General features: G+C 45.5%; 1 protein-coding gene across 2 annotated transcripts in view; it reads right to left on the bottom strand.

The window, feature by feature from the left end:
• The window catches only part of ppp4r1l (protein phosphatase 4, regulatory subunit 1-like), a 74,596-nt gene that overhangs the window by 9,765 nt on the left and 41,485 nt on the right, over nt 1-23,346 (bottom strand). For both annotated transcript variants that reach the window (XM_070895929.1, XM_070895930.1), the window contains 7 exons: nt 15,352-15,617; nt 13,448-13,540; nt 10,956-11,141; nt 8,914-9,075; nt 7,092-7,192; nt 3,695-3,815; nt 2,304-2,438 (listed from right to left, as the gene is read on the bottom strand). In XM_070895929.1, the coding sequence (XP_070752030.1) occupies nt 2,304-2,438; nt 3,695-3,815; nt 7,092-7,192; nt 8,914-9,075; nt 10,956-11,141; nt 13,448-13,540; nt 15,352-15,617 (1,064 nt within the window). The remainder of the gene's footprint in view (nt 1-2,303; nt 2,439-3,694; nt 3,816-7,091; nt 7,193-8,913; nt 9,076-10,955; nt 11,142-13,447; nt 13,541-15,351; nt 15,618-23,346) is intronic.

The raw sequence follows: 23,346 nt of genomic DNA, 5'->3' as shown, positions 1-23,346 counted from the left end.
TGGGGAAGAGTGACCATAATATGGTGGAATTCTGCATTAGGATGGAGAATGAAACAGTTAATTCAGAGACCATGGTCCAGAACTTAAAGAAGGCTAACTTTGAAGGTATGAGGCGTGAATTGGCTGGGATGGATAGGCGAATGATACTTAAGGGGTTGACTGTGGATGGGCAATGGCAGACATTTAGAGACCGCATGGATGAACTACAACAATTGTACATTCCTGTCTGGAGTAAAAATAAAAAAGGGAAGGTGGCTCAACCGTGGCTATCAAGGGAAATCAGGGATAGTATTAAAGCCAAGGAAGTGGCATACAAATTGGCCAGAAATAGCAGCGAACCTGGGGACTGGGAGAAATTTAGAACTCAGCAGAGGAGGACAAAGGGTTTGATTAGGGCAGGGAAAATGGAGTATGAGAAGAAGCTTGCAGGGAACATTAAGACGGATTGCAAAACTTTCTATAGATATGTAAAGAGAAAAAGGTTAGTAAAGACAAACATAGGTCCCCTGCAGTCAGAATCAGGGGAAGTCATAACGGGGAACAAAGAAATGGCAGACCAATTGAACAAGTACTTTGGTTCGGTATTCACGAAGGAGGACGCAAACAACCTTCCGGTTATAAAAGGGGTCGGAGGGTCTAGTAAGGAGGAGGAACTGAGGGAAATCCTTATTAGCCGGGAAATTGTGTTGGGGAAATTGATGGGATTGAAGGCCGATAAATCCCCAGGGCCTGATGGACTGCATCCCAGAGTACTTAAGGAGGTGGCCTTGGAAATAGTGGATGCATTGACAGTCATTTTCCAACATTCCATTGACTCTGGATCAGTTCCTATAGAGTGGTAGCCAATGTACCCCACTTTTTAAAAAAAGAAGGAGGGAGAGAGAAAACAGGGAATTATAGACCGGTCAGCCTGACATCGGTAGTGGGTAAAATGATGGAATTAAGGATGTCATAGCAGTGCATTTGGAAAGAGGTGACATGATAGGTCCAAGTCAGCATGGATTTGTGAAAGGGAAATCATGCTTGACAAATCTTCTGGAATTTTTTGAGGATGTTTCCAGTAGAGTGGACAAGGGAGAACCAGTTGATGTGGTATATTTGGACTTTCAGAAGGCGTTCGACAAGGTCCCATACAAGAGATTGATGTGCAAAGTTAGAGCACATGGGATTGGGGGTAGTGTGCTGACATGGATTGAGAACTGGTTGTCAGACAGGAAGCAAAGAGTAGGAGTAAATGGGTACTTTTCAGAATGGCAGGCAGTGACTAGTGGGGTACCGCAAGGTTCTGTGCTGGGGCCCCAGCTGTTTACATTGTACATTAATGATTTGGATGAGGGGATTAAATGTAGTATCTCCAAATTTGCGGATGACACTAAGTTGGGTGGCAGTGTGAGCTGCGAGGAGGATGCTGTGAGGCTGCAGAGCGACTTGGATAGGTTAGGTGAGTGGCAAATGCATGGCAGATGAAGTATAATGTGGATAAATGTGAGGTTATCCACTTTGGTGGTAAAAACAGAGAGACAGACTATTATCTGAATGGTGACAGATTAGGAAAAGGGGAGGTGCAAAGAGACCTGGGTGTCGTGGTACATCAGTCATTGAAGGTTGGCATGCAGGTGCAGCAGGCGGTTAAGAAAGCAAATGGCATGTTGGCCTTCATAGCGAGGGGATTTGAGTACAGGGGCAGGGAGGTGTGGCTACAGTTGTACAGGGCATTGGTGAGGCCACACCTGGAGTATTGTGTACAGTTTTGGTCTCCTAACCTGAGGAAGGACATTCTTGCTATTGAGGGAGTGCAGCGAAGGTTCACCAGACTGATTCCCGGGATGGCGGGACTGACCTATCAAGAAAGACTGGATCAACTGGGCTTGTATTCACTGGAGTTCAGAAGAATGAGAGGGGACCTCATAGAAACATTTAAAATTCTGACGGGGTTAGACAGGTTAGATGCAGGAAGAATGTTCCCAATGTTGGGGAAGTCCAGAACCAGAGGTCACAGTCTAAGGATAAGGGGTAAGCCATTTAGGACTGAGATGCGGAGGAACTTCTTCACCCAGGTGAACCTGTGGAATTCTCTACCACAGAAAGTTGTTGAGGCCAATTCACTAAATATATTCAAAAAGGAGTTAGATGAGGTCCTTACTACTAGGGGAATCAAGGGGTATGGCGAGAAAGCAGGAATGGGGTACTGAAGTTGAATGTTCAGCCATGAACTCAGGCTAGAAGGGCCGAATGGCCTACTCCTGCACCTATTTTCTATGTTTCTATGTTTCTAAAGGGAATTATTTTGCTCATTTACTCACCTGACAGATGAAGGCAAATGCCTGACGTCCGATCCACTTGGAGCAGTGGCAAAACCGAAGGGCGAGTTCGGTCATGAAGTTCACTGCTAATGAGTCCGTGGCGGTGGCATAGAACTTCCTCAGAATCTCCACTACCTGTTCAGCAATGACAACAAACAAGGCCCATTAGTGAAAACTAGCAGCATCTGCTAAATACCTGAATGTATTCCGGAGGTTGTCTACCACCGTGCAGTCTCAGTATCACTTCGGTAACCTTGCCCATTGGTTTTGTTATCCCAACACTTACAATCAGAAACAATTCAGCAGGTTGCACGTGGCCCACTGCTTCCTCTCTTTCCCTCTCCCCTTTGTTCTAACCTTGCTAAACTGCTTCTTCATTCATTTTTCAATTCTAAAGGGCTAAAGCCCAACTTCTCTGTTCTCTATGGATGCTGACGTTTCCAACATTTGCAAGTGTTGTATTTTATTTAGCAACTCTTAAAATATATATATTTCTTTTAGTATCTGGCAGTCAGAGGGTCTGCACGGCAAGAGTTTCGAAGACTAGTTATCTGCCAACGCAAATTTCCTCCTGCTTCATAAATAAGGTTAAAGTTCAGACAATTAACCCGAATGACAACAGATCAGGAATCGAACTGGTGTGAGCAACTCTTGGCTGTCAAAACGCAAACCCTACCGGTGCCACAATCCGAGGCTGGAATGTTCTGAAAACCAAACAGAAGATGTGTAAAAGCACAAATGCTTGGGGTAAGCATCATTCAAAACCAAGGGAAGTGAGCATTAAAAATACAAAATGGGAGCATTGTTAACACTCAATGCCACAATGGCCAGCTACTAAGCACAATACAGCCCAAGCAGTCACAGTCATCCATTCACATCAAGGACATTCAAGAAAACAATTTATATAGTCAGAACATTTTGAATTAAAGGTCCTTTTATATTTACTGAGATAGATTACAAGGATGTTTTTCTACATTAAAGGTGCTATATTATTGCAAATTATTCTTGCTGTTGAACAGTACTATGGGATCTTTTACATCCAGCTTAACATCTCATTTTAAAGGAGCACCTCAGACTGCAACACTGTGCAGTGCACTGAAATGTCACCGACTGGTGGAGTTTGAATCCACAACCTTCTGACTCAGTGCTACCACTGGGCTAAGTTTATGTAAAGACAGCCAGTGAGCCTCACTGGGTCACGAAGTGTAGGCAACCCCATTTCAAAATCAGAAATAAAAAATATGACAATCGGGAATGGCCCCAGCAGCTGAAGACAAACCCACAGCTTCGCCAGACCCAAACTCCAAGTGAAAGTAAATCAATGAGAACCACACACAATTGAAACATGGTTCAACAATAACTTGGAACAGTAATACTTGTGTGGCACATACCAGCTTGAATGAAATCCACCGAACCTCAGCAACCTTATCAGAACAGAGAGAGAGAGCAATGTGACGTAGGTAGTCGTGCACATCGTTGGGGTTGTAGAGCTCCAGCAACAAAATTACTTGCCTGAAATAGGTCAAGAGTAATGTTAGCATTATTTAAAACACTGAAAACCTGCTCTAAACACAAGGCAAATTTAGCTTTTTCATTTTCTGTTCACACCTCTCCTCTTCTTAAATCAACTCTTGCCATGATACAGTTCCACAAGTAGCAGGCACCTTCAGGTAATTCACTTCATGTAAAAAGATTGGTAAACTATCTGTCTGCAGGGGGCATCCCAGCTAGGGGAAAAAATCTTTCCTAATTTTGCCTTCCCTAAACCAGCAATTAGCACCCTTACCAGACAGGCTAGCTCAGGACGTACAGATCTGGGGTTCTCCTGGTCTGTATGGTTCAGCTATTCATTGGATATTCTTGCAGAATATCTTGCATGGACTATGTACAGCAGGCACCTCATGACACTGGAGAAGTACCACCAGTGCTGCCTCCACAAGTTTCTGCAAATCCATTGGCAGGATAGGTGCACCAACGTCAGTGTTCTCGCTCAGGCCAACATCTCCAGCATCGAAGCATTGACCACGCTCGATCAGCTCCGATGGGTGAGCCACATTGTCCGCATGCCTGAAACGAGACTCCCAAAACAAGCGCTCTACTCGGAGCTTCGACACAACAAGCGAGTCCCAGGTGGGCAGAGGTAACGCTTCAAGGATACCTTCAAATCCCCCTTGAAAAAGTGCAACATCCCATCGCCACCTGGGAATCCCTGGCCCAAGACCACTCAAAGTGGTGGAAAAGTATCCGTGAAGATGGTGAGAATCTCCAGTCTCATCGGCAAGAGCAAACCGACGCCAAGCATTGGTAGCGGAAGGAGCGCGCGGCAACCCAGGCACCATACCCAGCCGTTCCTTCAACCACCGTCTGCCCCACCTGTGACAGAGACTGTAGGTCCTGCATTGGGCTCTTCAGTCACCCGAGAACTCATTTTTAATGTGGAAGCAAGTCATTCTCAACTCCGAGGGACTGCCTAAGAAGATGATGATTCTTGCAGAGCCACTTAGGGAGTAACGGTGGGAGGGAAAGAAAATCATTTTGCACTTTTTAGTTCCATACGATTTGCACATCCTAGTTGCAGGGTCATTTAGCCAGTAATAGCACAGTGGGCTTAATCTCTGCAATAAACTAGAGCCTTATACTCATTCAAGGTCAACAAGGCTGTAGATGCTTTACTGAGTCAAATTTAGCGACTCCTGATCTACGATGGAAACAGGGTTCAATCAGACACTAGTGAAAGTAACCTCCCATTGTCCATTCCTCGAGTGATCTATGCCTCTATTACAGTTAAAGACAATTCATAGACATCGGTTTTTACAGACAGCTATTCTTCTTACAATTACATTGATAATGAAACACGAGACCGGAGTGCGCACATCTGGATTTCACTTCTTACACAGTCGCATCACATGGAAGAGCCCAGAGATGATCTGGCAGCTGGTCATACAGAACAATTTTGCAGCTGTTTTCTTTTACAAATTGGCACTCAATTGTTATGTAATAAAAATAAATACTAAATGAAAATGTATAAACAGTCAGCATGGTGTTTATCCTCCACAAGAGCACGAGTCCCAATTCCATGTCTGCACTTCGCCCCCATATCCCCCTTTCCCTTTCCTATCTAAGCTATTCTTAAATGTTGACATAGTCTGTTTCAATCACTAACTCCAATAGTGCATTCCACAGCTCCACAACCCTCTGTGTAAAGTCCTTTCCTACTGCATTTAACCTTGCATCTAAGTTGTTTCATTCTCGGTCCCTCAATCACTGGACACAGTTTGCTTCTATCTACTCTGTCCCATCCTCCATTCCAATGAAAGCAGCCTCAAATTTTGAAATATTTCTATTTCTTCACACCAGGCAGCATCTTAATGAATCTCCACTATGCCCTCGCTATTGCCTCAATAAGCCCAAAATGTTCCTTCTGGTCATCAAAGCGATACACAAATACTGCAGTGCAGACACATTGGGGCCGATAATATAATATGGTAATGGGTCTGACGAATGGTCATTTGGCCAAGGCCCTGGAGGGCAGCTTGCGCCCTCCCACATCAGCGACCTCTACCGCCTAGAAGGACAAGAGCAGCAGGTGCATGGGAAACATAGAAAATAGGAGCAGTAGTAGGCCATTCGGCCCTTCGAGTCTGTACCGCCATTCAATATAATCATGGCTGATCCTCTATCTCAACACCATATTCCTGCTTTTTCCCCATACCCCTTGATGCCTTGTGTTTCTAAAAATCTATCTCCCTCTTAAATATATTCAGTGACTTGGTCTCCACAGCCTTCTGTGGTACAGAATTCCACAGGTTCACTACCCTCTGAGTGAAAAAACTTCTCATCTTGGTCCTAAATTTCCTACCCCGTATCCTGAGACTGTGATCCCTTGTTCTGGACTCCCAGCCAGGGTAAACATCCTCCCCACATCCAGTCTATCCAACCCAGTCAGAATTTTAGACGTTTCAATGAGATCCCCTCTCATTCTTCTAAACTCTAGTGAATACAGGCCTAGTCGACGCAATCTCTCCTCGTAGGACAGTCCTGCCATCTCAGGAATCAGTCTGGTGAACCTTCGCTGCACTCCCTCTATGGCAAGTATATCTTTCTTAGGTAAGGAGACCAAAACTGCACACAATACTCCAGGTGCAGTCTCACCAAGGCCATCACCTCCAAGTCACACATCATCCTGGCTTGGATAAATATCGCCGTTATTTTATAGTCACTGGCTCAAAATCCTGGAACTCCCTCTCCAACCGCACTGTGGGAGCACCTTCACCACACGGACTGTATTGGTTCAAGAATGAGGCTCACCACCACCTTCTCAAGGGCAATTAGGGATGGCCAATAAATGCTGGTCTTGCCAGTGACATCCCATGAATGAAAAAACTATATTAAAAAAAACTATTCGACTCGGTGTTTTCCTGTGGGGAGGGCAAGGAAGAGAAAATAAACACAGGAACTGGGGGTGCAAGACATAAAGTCGGCTCATGCTTCAGTCCATTTACAGTCCAACCAGTGTAATACATGCTGGAGGGTCTGTTGTGACTATCGTGTTGCTGTCACCTACTATTAGGCCATTTATGGAGATGTTGTTCTTAGATTTTATAACCTTTTGAACAGCCATGTTTTAAGCATTGCATCAGTTAATAGAATACAGGCATACTTCCCAGCCAATCTGCTGAACGCAAATCGCTCTCACTCAATCATACAATGTGGTTCCATGAAAACAGGTTGAGATTTGCCAGCAAACAGATTTTTGTGATCACTAATCAAAATGCACAGAACACCTACTCTGCCAGCTCGTATCGAAAGCGCCAATTCCGGCTGTTTTCCGTTACCATGAACTCCTGGAGCTGGTACAGGTACACACGACGCTTGTCCACGTGAAGCAGCTGTGATCAAGCAGAATACAATGAGTTCCAGGGTGGACGGATACAAGACGCTAAACAGGGCTGTCACCATACCCTAAATGGAAGCAGCTGAGCAACACACGCATTCACATACACTTTTATCATGACTCCATTCATGCAATGAGATGGCTATCTTAGTTCAACATTTTCTGATGTAAACAGCTCCCAGCAGACAAGACCATCCAGACGTCGTGTCTTCGTAGGCCGCTTAGTATGTGCCAAGGGGACTTATGGACCATGTGTAAAGTTGAAATGGATATACCCATTAATATGCACCTTTCACAGCTTGCTGAGTCTATCTGAATTTTGGATTTGCCCATCAAAGAGGCAACACTGCCAAGAGCTGCCCTTTTTAAACCTCCAAGTCCACAAATTTCAAAGATGGCAAATGACCCTAACTTTGTGGCTCAGGTTGCCAAGGCTGGCACTTGTGTGACTCACATGCTGTCATTTAAAACTCTTGGCCATATTTGCCTTACCAGGTATCAGAATTGACCACTATTGTGGCAAGCTGCCTACTGTGAAATATGTGCAATTCCTAACATGTCTGTTAACTAGAAAAATAACCCACAGGTTAAAACTATGATCTGGATTTATTCACAAAGTAAGATTATTCATAAAAGCAAAAACAGAGGCAAATTACCACAGCACAAACATTATATTACACTGTAGACAAACTGCCTTGACCATTTTAAAAAGACCTTATAGTTCTTCCCATTTCAGTAAACTCATAGAAAGACAGTCTCTATAGTGCAAATTTCATTAGAATAGATCTGAACGTAAAATGGCCGTAAATCAGTGTCAGTTAGATCCCACATATATTTCGCTTTATAAGTATGAAAATTAAAATTTAACTCATTCAATTATCATTCATGCACATTAACTACAGTATGTTTAAGGTGACTTAACTGATGCCATAAAAATGCATTCAAAGACACAGCAAACACAGCTCAGGTCTCAGTGAGGTTACACTGTTTAAAAAGCTCAGAAAATGGCATTAAAAGACTAGAATAATTACTGTTTTCTGCTGCAACCTGAAAATCTGGTCGAAATTTGAGCAAGCGCAACTGCAGGAAACTCATGTGTATGAGGCTCTAAATTTTGGGGGACGGACCAGATTTATGGGTGAAGAAGTGTTCAGGCAGAGGATCAATAGACAGAAGATTTGGACGTATTGTACTTGTGTGCAGACGTCACAACCAAAATTCAAAATCTTCAATGATGCATGAAAATGCGAAGGAAATTCATAGCCCAGGTGTCTATGGAAGGGGGTGTGTGCGAGAGGAAGCTGGGCAAGGTGTGGAATGGACTTGCCCGTGATCAAATCACTCGCTCATGAATAATTGCCATTTGGGCAAGAAGGCAAACCCTTTCAGGAGGAGAGGGGAGGATAGAAAAGCCAGAGAGAAAATTGGCAGGGAAACAATTAGACAGCTGATGGTCAGAATTTGGTATCTAATGAATCATGGTCTATTTAGATAATACATGTCCATTACACAACATTTTAGTTTGAGACATCGGGCGTAGAGCCTCACTGTAAACATTAACCTGTCTCTTGTGGTCTGAGGCAGATTGACAATTGTGCACTTCTAGTTTTACTTCACTTACATTTACCTCATTTACATTTAAGAATGTATAGTTCTGGGAATAATCCAACAACAAAAGCTGTAAGTTGCCCAATAGGTTCCTCTAATGAAGTTTACCTTCAAGAAGTCATACAGATGCTTTAGGACTCCAATTCGCACTTCATCCAGATCCTTTAGGAATCCGTTGAAGATAGGAACCAGATCAGCTGCAGTTAGTTGATCACCGAGGATCACGGCCAACTCGTGTATAGAGAAAGCTAGTGTCCGCCGTACCTTCCACTGTCAAAACATTAAACACGCGTCACAAAACAAACCACTCAGAAATTTCTGTAGTGCTCATAGCCTTTTATACAGAAATAGTATTACCATTCCCATCATTATCATATTGCTGTTTGTGGGAGCTTGCTGTACACAAATTGGCTGTCGTGTTTCCCACATTACAACAGTAACTTCAAAAAGTACTTCATTGGCTGTAAAACGCTTTGAGATGTCACTAGGTCGTGAAAGGTGCTATATAAAAGACTTACAGTTAGAGCAGTTAATCCTGCCCCACTTTGTTATTTGCAAGGGCTCATTCCTGGACCATGCCATTATCTTCCCAAAATCAGCAACAAACCTAGCAGCCACATAAAATCTGCATCTGCACATCCAAGTGTTTTGCCTGCTCTGTCTTTGAGGTCAAAAGGGCAGCTGGAACAAGTAGAGAAGAATGGCAGTGGCATGATTCAGCCACAAAAGGTGTGAAACTGAAGCTGTGAAGGACCTGATCTCGATTTAAAACAGCATGACCCAGCAAGTTTGCCCGATTGTTCTAGACCATATTCTGCTGCCTTTTCTCCCATAAATCTCCAAAGGACCCTTTTTGTTAAACCGCATCTCAGACACCTAGGGCTGCGATTTTAACTTGTGAACCACCTTGGAGCAGGGGAGGGTCGGATAGCACACAGGAAACCGGATGTCCACAGCGTGCGTGTGATGTCACTGGCAGGTACCCCGCCCACAAGTCAGCCCGATTGACAGGCTTGGCTTCCAGTCCGGTAGGCAAAGCTAGAGAAGGGGCCGCAGCCCCAGGCAGGTTCCAGCCCTGCTCCTGGGGAGGGGGACGGCGGGGGACGGGGGGGTTGGTCTCACAGCGGGGGAGCTTGGAGGGCCAGGAGGAGCAGGAGCGCCCCCAGAGGCAACCCTTGCCCTGTTGCAGCTGCCGGGACCGCAGTTGGCCACAGTTTAAAGTGCAAAGCTCTCTCATTATCATGTTTAAAATGCCAACCCACCTCCTGGGAGTGGGTTGGCTGCCTGGCCCACATCCAGTTTTCGGTAAAACCCAAAGTGGGTGGATTGGAGGCGGGTTGGGGTCGGAATCCAGATTTTTAACACTTTAACCTACCACCCGACCGAAACCGGCAATCTTTTGGGTTAGAATCGCTCACTTAGCTTTCCAGCCTATTTGGAGAACTGAAATATGCAGTCAGGAATAATGAGAAACCAAGGCCATCAGGCTCTGTCCTAGGACCAGAATATCTACTGCACATAGCTGTAGCAGAGAAGCTCAACTCATTAAATACTACATCAGATTTGTGGTGAGGGAATCTCTGGTTTGCTGCAAAGTTTACTGGGTAACAAAGTTCATCTCCCATGAACCCAATCACTCAGTTATTTTGGTGAAGTTGGAGAGGAGGAAAATAAAGAGATGCAATGTGATGGTCAAGAAGCAACTTGCAGTGTCATACTGGCTCTGGGAACTCTGTAGGTGGAGTGAAAGAAAGATTGGCATAGTCTTTGTAGAGCATGCAATGATCGTTGCACACTGAGCTTCAGAAGCTAGAATAAAGCTTCTATAGAGCGCTGCATATGTGAAGAAACAAACATACAAAATGTAAATGTCGTACGCTCCTTTATAAATCAAACCTTGGCAGTACCCAAGTACTAGTTGATTACTGTCTTCTCTCCTACTCTTTTCAACTTTGGCTATGCCCTGCACTATGGGTCTTGGCCCTTCACCCGGGTTGTTTTTGAATGAATCAAATTGGGACAATGTCCACCGGCCCCATGACTTCCACACTGGATCAGAGTAACACGACAATAAGAAAAACATTATTCGTCAGTTCTTATATCGCACACCATTAATGCTAGCCGAAGGCAACTGGTTCATAAATACTCACCTGTACATCAGATGCTAGTGTCTCATAGGTATTCTTTAAACAATGCCAGTTCTGCCTGCCAAGGGTGAGAGCCACACCTGGAAGACTATAAGCACAATGCTTTGTAATTTCAGTGTCAACAGTTTGAGCTCGGGAAGGATCTGTCATCGACAGGTACTGGTCCAGCAACGGCTGTGGTATAACATCCTGAAAAGGGGAAAAAGTAGACGTTACAAATTAACAAAAACCCAAACACCCCTGTAAACTGCCTGGTGATTGCACTTACAAAAGCAAGAGAAAGGATAAAATGAGTGTGGTTTAAACTGGAGGCACCGTCAATATGTGGGCAAGTGTAGATTCCATTCATAGGAGGCATCGTTTCAGAATAAGGGGTCACCCGTTTAAAATGGAGATGAGGAGGAATTTCTTCTCTGAGGGTCGTGAATCTTTGGAATTCTCTACCCCAGAGAGCTGTGGAGGCTCGGTCATTGAATATATTTAAGGTGGAGATAGACAGATTTTTGAATGATAAGGATGTCAAAGGTTATGTGGAGTGGGCGGGGAACTGGAGTCGAGGCCAAGATCAGATCAGCCATGATCTCACTGAATGGCAGAGCAGGCTCAAGGGGCCAAATGGCCAACTCCTGCTCCTATTTTTTTTTAATGTTCTTCCACGATGACTTTGGTAGCATTTTCTTCCTTGGTAACTTAGGCCAGGGGGCTGAGTGTGGATCCCAATCCTGTAACTTAGAACTGGCTGGTTGAAAGGCTTTCAGAGCACTGTAAATCCTAGGAATCTGAGCTGAAAAGACACTGAGCTTTTACACGGACAGTAGTGAAAGGACTTGCATTTATCACACCTCACAGGAACAGTTTAAAGCACTTCACACACAACAAATTACTTTGAACTGAAGTAACTTATGTCGACAAACATGGCAGGCGATTTGCATACAGCAATATCCCATAAACTGCAGTGCAATGTAAAAATAGCTCATTTGTTTCTGGTGATATTGGTTGAGGAAGGATTATTGACCCGTTCTTCCTTAAACCGTATCAGGGGATCATTAACATCCACCTGAACCACTGAAACAGGCAGTGAGAACATCAGTGTCATGGCTCATCGGAAGGATGGCATCTCTGACAAATGCAACACTCATTCATTGCTGCACAGGAGTGTCACCCTAGAGTTTGTGCCCAAGGACCTTGCACCTTAGGACGCAAGCTTCTGCCTCAGAGGCAAGAACGTTACCAACGGAGCTAATATTTGACTGACTGAAACCATCACTCAAGTGCTGCAATCTCACGTCGCTGGAGAAAATACACTCAGATCATACTAAAGAAGCACAGCCTGTTTCTCTCATTTAGCCCTTGGACAGCCAGTCTGATGGAGGGCAACGAGCGATGTAGGCTCGTAACAACGTGATCTACACTGCAGAAATGTTTTTGAGGTTATGTTTCATTTAGTTATGTCACTGCATGTTATGAGGCATATTGCCCTGCACTGACACAGTCATGTGTTCAGGGTTCCTTAGACTCTGGCTCTAAACTGACAGCTTCCACCTCACAAACAGCCGTGGGAACATACTACAGCTGGTTAGGTGACCCAGCGGGCAGGTAATAACGGTCTGTGTACCTGCAATTTCCCAAGACAGAATTATCATATCCAAATCAGGTGGCTTTGCATAAAAGTTCCAATAAGCAGCTTCTGGATGTCTGCGGGCTGCCACCCATCCTCCATTGCAAATAGAGTCAAATAATCTCAGTAAAAACAGTGCTTCTTTAAAATAAATATTTTCCTCAGAGAACTCGACGTTCCTCCAACTCTGGCCTCTTATGCATCTCGCACTCCATTCATCCCACCATTGGTAGCTGTGCCTTCAGCTGTCTAGTCCTAAGCTTTGGAATTACCTCCACCTCCCTTGGTTCGGTGTCAGTTTTTGTTTGATTCTGCTCCTGTGAACCCCCTTGGAACAGTCTACTACGTTACAGGGTCTATATATATGCAAGTTGTTGTATGGTGAAAGGGGAGGGTTGGGGTGGGAATAAGAGAGTACAATAGAGATGCAAAAAGTACCGGTTGCTGCACGAAGAGATCTGCTGTCATCGCCCAATTTATTTCCAGACAGGAAGCAACAAAAAAGTGAAAGTAAACCCCCAGTCTAAGTGTTAAATGAAAGTCATCACACAGGGGTAGTTACCCAATAGCATGCAGAGTCTGAATTCAGTGAGCAACCATTTATCTTCATAGTTTCTCCTTCAATCATGTGTTGAGGGGCAGGAGAGAGAGAGAAAAATAGGACTACGCTTATTTTCTGCTCCAATATGGACCAAAGGGTTTCCTTCTGTGTAATTGGACAAGTCTTGCACCTTTATTTCCCTTTGTATCACCAGGGTCGCTGACTGACATTGGGGGAGGGATTCCACATTCAATATACAAATTCTGGAATCTTTAGCAATGCATCAGCGGCCTTCCTTAGCACATGAGCAGAGAACAGCATCTCTCAAATACCAACCTGTACTTTCAATTGATCTTCACCAAAAAGCAAACTGTCGTCACGTTCCAGCTCTAATGTCCCAGCATCACAACATGGCTGACTATCCAGACTCTGAAAGTAGAAGAATGCATAATATGCGTGTGAAATACAAGCACGTACCGGGGTCAGATACTGCTCCCTCTTAACTAACAGTTGCAGCAAACAGGGGACTAAAACAAAGGTAATTCATTCATGGCGAGGACCTCCTGAAAATGCACAACTCCCACCTTTTTACTGCCTTAATCACCGCCACCCGAGGAGAACAATCTGCATAAAGCCCTCTAAAAACCACATGCTGAGAGAGAACATTAAACCTGGTGTCAGGATCAAGAGGGCTACTCGTTCAGATACTTCTGCCCTGCGGCTTCGGACTGTGCCCAGTAACTTGGTTTTAAAGACCCATTGACACATACACCAATGGGATTCAATATTTGAAAGGGGTTTGATAGTTGGAGAAACTATGCATAACTCCTGCCTTTATGCAGTCATTTTATATCCCAAGAGGTTCCCACATTTTGTTTAATACAGACCAAGGTAGAGAATGAAGTCAAAGCTGCAAAGTTCATTACTCTGTGCTAGATATGTTAATTGCTTCTGTGCCTGGCTGACGGTTTGGGTGGCAAGTGGGGAAGTGACTGGAGTGGAAAGGGGGCAATTGCGGTCAACCCTATCCGGTGCCCAGAGGATGAGAGGCATGAACAAGCGGTGCCATCAGACGGACAGGACTGGGATGGCAATGCCTTCAGTTTGTGTCTTGCTGAGACCAGCCACTCCAATTGAGTGGAGGGTTCACAAAAGGTCCATCCCAGCTGAGCCCTTTCCCCATTGGCTATTTTAGAGAGACAGTAGCTAGTATTAATACCTTAGGTATTACATGCAGTTCCTCTGTACCACTACAGTGTGGGATTCTATGATGGAACTTTCTCATCATCCAAATACCCGATACTGCTACATGCTCAGCTTTGCAATGACATTGGGCGCCTCACTCCACCATTATTTCACAGGGTTTCCTCCAATAGCAACTTTGTTGTCAAAGGCCACCATCTTGATGACAGTGCTGTCAGAGGTACCAAGACCCTTCCTGGGAGTGGGTTTCGCCGAGTATAAAATATAAAACAGCAGTGTCTATGCAGCATAAGGTTGCCAATTCTGGTTGGATGTAATCCTGGAGATTTTATCACATGATCCCCCTGCCTGCAACTGCCCTGCCCAGTCAAACATCCTTTTCCATCCGCACAACCTCCGATATGTTTATAACTAAAACAAAAATGTTGGAACAAAAATGAAAAAAAGTTTTTTTTTAAATGAATGCTTCTGTGATTTTCCTCATGATTTGCTTTAATTCCTGGAGACTCCAGGCCAATCCTGGAGAGTTGGTAACCAACGTGTAGCATCAAGCTTGGGTCTGCCATTTCAGAGTTGGCTGTGGGCAGGCTGACCTCAGTCAGCACTGAAAGCCTACACCGATCATCCACAGACATCAGGGAAGGTCCTAGTCAGACTGACAAGCTTAAAAATGCACTAACTGTTGATGTATGGCTCTCATGCATATACAATGCTGTTAATTGCACTTTGGAGCCACGGCACATGTGGACTATCTGTGTGTCTTGCAAATTTGGCACAAGGGAAGAGACTTCCAATGGGACCGGTTCGAGTGCAATCATATAAATGCAACATCAGTCTCTCCACAGAATGGGCAAGTTAAAACCAAATGACAGCTTATGCAATGTGTGGGACACTATCCAATACCAGAAGATAGTCAATAAAACAGCAGACGTCGTCACATTGGTCCTGGGAAAGCTCCAAGATTGTAGAACCAGAATCCCTGGATTGCGCTTGTGTATATATGCGCGACACCGAAGTCGGAAAGATAGTTAACTTACCATATTCTGCTCATTTTTTTGAACCGAATGACATTCAATCAAGGGGTGCTCCGTTGTTGTCCCTGAAATTTCAGCCGCTGGGTCCAAGCCCAGCGACACATCACTATTGATGCACGTGGAGCGCGTAGGCTCAGGAAGCTCTGGGCTGAGCGGTGAAGGCTCTGCCTGGGCGACTTCGTTATTTTCAGCGTCCGACGATGGTTCTTCTTCGGGTGCAGAATCCAGTCGGGCAGCTCGAAGTGCAGCAGTAATCACTTGTACCTGTGCTGTAAGAGGAAACCGAACACCTCCCATTAGAGTCAATCTGCTGCGAACTTCATCAAACCTTCTCACAAAGCTTCCTCGCTCGCGACGGAGCAGTCTGTGCTGTGTAGGACAGCTTGGTCTCACTGCCAGATTAAAATATCGTTATGGAGAGTAGACAGTAGCGCAAGTGTGAGAAGAACATTTAAGCGGAAGCTAGATAAGTACACGAGGAAGAAAGGAATAGAAGGATATGCTGATAGGGCAAGATGAAGTAAATAAAGTAGGAGGGTAGTGTGGAGTAGCAACACTGGAATAGACCTTGGCCAGTAGGTGCTGTAAATTCTGTGTAAAAAATCATGTAAGAATAAAATTTGAGAACAAGATGCTAAACTGTGTAGAATATCAAATGAATAAATACAAGGAATACTGTACCTACTTCATCTGTTGTCGACAGGTCTTTTAATATCATCCACAGAGAAACCCTGAATCTATATAGAACATATATATGGAACAAATAGTCGGGGTTGGGGGGGAATCCCTTGCTGCACATCGATTTCACAGGACTGATGATAAAGTCAGGCTGTGTGAAATATGCCAAAGCACATTACACTTCTGTCTGGAACGATAGCATCGTGGTAATGTTACTGGACTAGTAACCCAGAGGCCTGGACTAATAATCCAGAGATGAGAGTTCAAATCCCACCACGGCAGCTGGCGAATTTACATTGTTAATTAAATAAATCTGGCTAGCATCAGTAATGGTGACCATGAAACGATCGGTTTGTTGTAAAAATCCATTTGGTTCACAAATGCCTTTTAGGGAAGGAAATCTGCCATCCTTACCCGGTCTGGCCTAGATGCCCAGACATAGAGAAACAATAAGAAAAAAACAGACAGACCACCTGGCATCAACCTTGGCTATGGACACGACAAAGGCACATCCACCTTAGTCAAACCCTGTGAAGTCCTCCTCACCAACATTTGGGGACTTGTGCCACAATTGGGAGAGCTGTCCTACAGGTTAATCAAGCAACAGCCTGACATTGTTATACCTTTCAGCCAATGTCCCAGGATACATCACCATCCCTGGGTATGTCCTGTCCCACCGGCAGTGTTATACAGTTGAGAGGGAGTGGCCTTGGGGGTCCTCAACATTGACTGCAGACCCCATGAACTTATAGAAACATAGAAAGCAGGAGTAGGCCATTTGGCCCTTCGAGCCTGCACCACCATTCAATAAGATCATGGCTGATCATTTCCTGCTTTCTCTCCATACCCCTTAGCCATAAGGGCCATATCTAACTCCCTCTTGAATATATCAAATGAACTGGCAACAACAACTCTCTGCGGCAGGGAATTCCACAGGTTAACAACTCTTTGAGTAAAGAAGTTTCTCCTCATCTCAGTCCTAGATGGCCTACCCCTTATCCTAAGACTATGTCCCCTGGTTCTGGACTTCCCCAACATTGGGAACATTCTACCCGCATCTAACCTATCCCGTCCCGTCAGAATCTTATTTGTTTCTATGAGATCCCCCCTCATCCTTCTAAACTACAATGTATAAAGGCCCAGTTGATCCAGTCTCTCCTCATATGTTAGTCCTGCCATCCCTGGAATCAGTCTGGTGAACCTTCGCTGCACTCCCTCAATAGCAAGAACGTCCTTCCTCAAGTTAGGAGACCAAAACTGAACACAATATTCCAGGTGAGGCCTCACCAAGGCCCTGTACAACTGCAGTAAGACTTCCCTGCTCCTATACTCAAATCCCTTAGCTATGAAGGCCAACATACCATTTGCCTTCTTCACCGCCTGCTGTACCTGTATGCCAACTTTCAACGAATGATGAACCATGACACCCAGGTCTCGTTGCACCTCCCCTTTTCCTAATCTGCCGCCATTCAGATAATATTCTGTCTTTGCGTTTTTGCCCCCAAAGTGGGTAACTTCACATTTATCCACATTATACTGCATCTGCCATGCATTTGCCCACTCACCTAACCTGTCCAAGTCACCCTGCAGCCTCTTAGCGTCCCCCTCACAGCTCACACCACCACCCAGTTTAGTGTCATCTGCAAACTTGGAGATAGTACACTCAATTCCTTCATCTAAATCATTGATGTATATTGTAAAGAGCTGGGGTCCCAGCACTGAGCCCTGCGGCACTCCACAAGTCACGGCCTGCCATTCTGAAAAGGACCCATTTATCCCGACTCTCTGCTTTCTGTCTGCCAACCAGTTCTCTATCCACGTCAGTATATTACCCCCAATACCATGTGCTTTGATTTTGCACACCAATCTCGTGTGGGACCTTGTCAAAAGCCTTTTGAAAGTTCAAATACACCACATCCACTGGTTCTCCCTTGTCCACCCTACTAGTTACATCCTCAAAAAATTCTAGAAGATTTGTCAAGCATGATTTCCCTTTCATAAATCCATGCTGACTTGGACCGATCCTGTCACTGCTTTCCAAATGCGCTGCTATTTCATCCTTAATAATTGATTCCAACATTTTCCCCACTATTGATGTCAGACTAACTGGTCTATAATTAACCTCTTTCTCTCTCCCTCCCTTTTTAAAAAGTGGTGTTACATTAGCTACCCTCCAGTCCATAGGAACTGATCCAGAGTTGATAGACTGTTGGAAAATGATCACCAATGCATCCACTATTTCTAGGTCCACTTCCTTAAGTACTCTGGGATGCAGACTATCAGGCCCCAGGGATTTATCGGCCTTCAATCCCATCAATTTCCCTAACACAATTTCCCACCTAATAAGGATATCCTTCAGTTCCTCCTTCTCACTAGCCCTCGGTCCCCTAGTACTACCGGAAGGTTATTTGTGTCTTCCTTTGTGAAGACAGAACCAAAGTATTTGTTCAATTGGTCTACCATTTCTTTGTTCCACATTATAAATTCACCTGAATCCGACTGCAAGGGACCCATGTTTGTTTTCACTAATCTTTTTCTCTTCACATATCTATAGAAGCTTTTGCAGTCAGTTTTTATGTTGCCGGCAAGCTTCTTCTCGTACTCTATTTCCCCCTCTTAATTAAACCCTTCGTCCTCCTCTGCTGAATTCTAAATTTCTCCCAGTCCTCAGGTTTGCTGCTTTTTCTGGCCAATTTATATGCCTCTTCCTTGGTTTTAACACTATCCTTAATTTCCCTTGTTAGCCACGGTTGAGCCACCTTCCCCGTTTTATTTTTACTCCAGACAGGGATGTACAATTGCTGAAGTTCATCCATGTGATCTTTCACCATCAACCCTTTATTTGCCAGTCTATTCTAGCCAATTCACGCCTCAAACCATCGAAGTTACCTTTCCTTAAGTTCAGGACCCTAGTTTCTGAATTAACTGTGTCACTCTCCATCTTAATAAAGAATTCCACCATGTTATGGTCACTCTTCCCCAAGGGGCCTCGCACAACAACGTTGCTAATTAGTCCTTTCTCATTGCACATCACCCAGTCTAGGATGGCCAGCTCCCTAGTTGGTTCCTCGACATATTGGTCTAGAAAACCATCCCTAATACACTCCAGGAAATCCTCCTCCACCGCATTGCTACCAGTTTGGTTAGCCCAATCAATATGTGGATTAAAGTCACCCATGATAACTGCTGTACCTTTATTGCATGCATCCCTAATTTCTTGTTTGATGCTGTCCCCAACCTCACTACTACGGTTTGGTGGTCTGTACACAACTCCCACTAGCGTTTTCTGCCCTTTGGTATTCCGTAGCTCCAACCATACTGATTCCACATCATTCAAGCTAATGTCCTTTCTTACTATTGCATTAATTTCCTCTTTAACCAGCAATGCCACCCCACCTCCTTTTTCTTTCTGTCTATCCTTCCTAAATGTTGAATACACCTGGATGTCGAGGTCCCAGCCTTGGTCACCCTGGAGCCATGTCTCCGTGATGCCAATTACATCATACCCATTAACTGCTATCTGCGCAGTTAATCCGTCCACCTTATTATGAATACTCCTCGCATTGAGGCACAGAGCCTTCAGGCTTGTCTTTCTAACACACTTTGCCCCTTTAGAATTTTGATGAAATGTGGTCCTTTTTTCTTTTTGCCTTCGGTTTCGCTGCCCTCCACTTTTACTTTTCTTCTTTCTATCTTTTGCTTCTGTCCCCATTCTACTTCCCTCTGTCTCCCTGCATAGGTTTCCATCCCCCAGCCATATTAGTTTAACTCCTCCCCAACAGCAATAGCAAACACTCACCCAGGACATTGGTTCCGGTCCTGCTCAGGTGCAGACCGTCCGGTTTGTACTGGTCCCACCTCCCCCAGAGCTGGTTCCAATGTCCCAGGAATTTGAATCCTTCCCTTCTGCACCACTCCTCAAGCCACGTATTCGTCTGAGCTATCCTGCGATTCCGGAGTAGCACGTGGCACTGGTAGCAATCCTGAGATTACTACTTTTGAGGTCCCAAGGCTTCAGGTCAAACATGGGCAAGGAAACCTCCTGTTGATTACCACCTACCGCCCTCCCTCAGCTGATGAATCATTACTCCATCATGTGAGTAGCAAGATCATATAATGCACTCTCGGTGGTGGACTTCAACGTCTATCAAGAGTGGCTCAATAGCACACTACTGACTGAGCCCTGAAATATATAACTGCTAAACTGGTGGTAAGAGAACCAATATGAAGGGAAAAACCTATTTGACCTCGTCCTCGCCAATCTACCGGTCACAGATGCATCTGTCCATGACAGCATTGGTAGCAGTGACCACCGCACTGTCAATGTGGAGACGAAGTTCCGTCTTCACACTGAGGACACCCTTTATTGTGTTATGTGGCACTACCACCGTGCTAAATGGGATAGATTCAGAACAGATCTAACAGCTCAAAACTGGACATCCATGATGCGCTGCTGGCCATCAACAGCAGCAGAATTATATTCCATCACAATCTGTAAACTGATGGCTTGGCATATCCCTCACTACCAGTCCCATCAAGCTAGGGGACCAATCTGGTTCAATGAGACATGCAGAAGAGCATGTCAGGAGCAGCACCAGGCATACCTACAAATGAAGTGCCAACCTGGGGAAGCAGCAACACAGGACTACATGCATGCTAAACAGTGGAAGCAGCATGCTGTAGGCAAGGCTAAGCGATCCCACAATCAACGGGTCAGATGAAAGCTCTGTAGTCCTGCCACATCCAGTCGTGAATGGTGGTAGACCAATAAACAACTAACTGGAGGAGGCGGCTCCATGAATATCCCCATCCTCAATGATGGCGGAGCCCAGCACATGATTGCAAAACACAAGGCCGAAACATTTGCAACCATCTTCAGCCACAATTGCCGAGTGGCTGATCCGATCCAGCCTCCTCCTGAGACCTCACCATCACAGAAACCAGTCTCCAGCCAATTCGATTCACTCCATGATATCAAGAAACGGCTGAGCAGACTGGATACAGCAACGGCGATGGGCTCCCGACAACATCCTGGCTGTTGAGCTGAAGACTTGTGCTCCAGAATTAGCTGCATGTCTAGCTAAGTTGTGCCATTACAGTTGCACTGACAGCTATCCGACAATGTGGAAAACTGCCCAGGTATGTCCTGTCCACAAAAAGCAGGACAAATCCAATCCTGCCAATTACCACCCCATCTCAATCATCAGCAAAGTGATGGAGGGTGTCGTCAAGAGTGCCATCAAGCAGCACTTACTCACCAATAACCTGCTCACCGATGCCCAGTTTGGGTTCCGCCAGAACCACTCTGCTCCAGACCTCATTACAGCCTTGGTCCAAACATGGACAAAAGAGCTGAATTCCAGAGGTGAGGTGAGGGTGACTACCCTTGACATCACGGCAGCATTTGACAGAGTGTGGCATCAAGGAGCCCTAGTAAAACTGAAGTCAATGGGAATCAGGGGGAAAACTCTCCACTGGCTGGAGTCATACCTAGCACAAAGGAATATAGTTGTGGTGGTTGGAGGCCAATCATCACAGCCCCAGGACATCAATGCATGAGTTCCTCGGGGCAGTGTCCTAGGCCCAACCATCTTCAGCTGCTTCATCAATGACGTTCCCTCCATCAGAAGGTCAGTGCCATTCACAACTCCTCAGATAATGGAGCAGTTCAGGCCCACATGCAGCAAGACCTGGACAATATTCAGGCTTGGGCTGATAAGTGGCAAGTAACTTTCAGGCCACATAAATGCCAAGCAATGACTATCTTCAACAAGTGAGAATCTAACCACCGCCGCTTGAAATTCAATGGCATTACCATCACCAAATTCCCCACCAGCAACATCCTTGCGGGAGGGGGAGGGGGGGATCACTATTGACCAGTAGCTTAACTGGACGAGCCACATAAATACTGTGGCAACAAGAGCAGGTCAGAGGCTGGGTATTCTGCAGCGAGTCTCTCACCAAAGCCTTTCCACCATCTACAAGGCACAAGTCAGGAGTGTGATGGAATACTCTCCACTTGCTTGGATGAGTGCAGCCCGTTTGATTGGCACCCCATCCACCACTTTAAACATTCACTCCCTTCATGACTGGCGCACCGTGGCTGCAGTGTGTACCATGTACAAGATGCACTGCAGCAACTTGCCAAGACTTCTTTGGCAGCACCTCTCAAACCCACGGTCTCTACCACCTAGAAGGACAAGAGCAGCAGGTGCATAGGAACACCATCGCCTTCACGTTCGCATCCAAGTCACACACCATTCCTTCATCGTTACTGCGTCAAAATCCCGGAACTCCCTACCTAACTGCACTGTGGGAGCACCTTCACCACACGGACTGCAGCGGTTCAAGAAGTCGGCTTAGCACCACCTTCTCAAGGGCAATTAGGGATGGGGAATAAATGCCGGCCTTGCCAACGACGCCCACATCCCATGAGCGAATCAAAACAAAAATACAGGGCCAGAATTTGCGATGGGTAACAATGGCAAACTAACAGCGTTCACCATTATTACCCCATGGAAACTGACCGCAACTTCAGGATGCAGCGCATCTAAATGCGGAAATCCTTAAGTTGCGGTCAGCCATTCGCTGCTCCGACACTGGCTGCGCTGTGCTCCCTCCGCCTCAACCAGCAATCAGTGAAACTGATGAAAACTTGGGTTTTTCCGCAGTAATATTGCTGTTAAAAGCCCATTAAATGTTGGGCCTTGTTGGATCAGGTGTAACTGGGGGTGAATGGCGTGTGTGATTGCTAAACAAACGTCACAGACCCAATCCACATCCGGACCGGGATCAAACAGGGCTGCATCATCGCTCCAACCATCTTCTCAATCTTCCTCGCCGCCATGCTCTACCTCACAGTTGACAAGCTCCCCGCTGGAGTGGAACTAAACTACAGAACCAGTGGGAACCTGTTCAACCTCTGCTGTCTCCAGGCCAGGTCCAAGACCACCCCAACCTCTGTCGGCAAGCTACAGTACGCGGATGACACTTGCGTCTGCGCACAGAGGCTGAACTCCAGGACATAGTCTATGTATTTACTGAGGCGTACGAAAGCATGGGCCTCACGCTAAATATCGGCAAGACAAAGGTCCTCCACCAGCCTCTCCTTACCGCACAGCACTGTCCCCCAGTCATCAAGATCCACGGCACGGCCCTGGACAACGTGGACCATTTCCCATATCTCGGGAGCCTCCCATCAACAAGAGCAGACATTGACGACAAGATCCAACACCACCTCCAGTGCGTCACTGCAGCCTTCGACTGCCTGAGGACAAGTGTGTTTGATGACCAGGCCCTCAAAATTGCCACCAAGCTCAT

The sequence above is a fragment of the Pristiophorus japonicus genome, chromosome 12 (assembly GCF_044704955.1).
Source record: "Pristiophorus japonicus isolate sPriJap1 chromosome 12, sPriJap1.hap1, whole genome shotgun sequence".
NCBI classification, from domain to species: domain Eukaryota; kingdom Metazoa; phylum Chordata; class Chondrichthyes; family Pristiophoridae; genus Pristiophorus; species Pristiophorus japonicus.
This window is presented reverse-complemented; position numbering and strand designations above follow the sequence as displayed.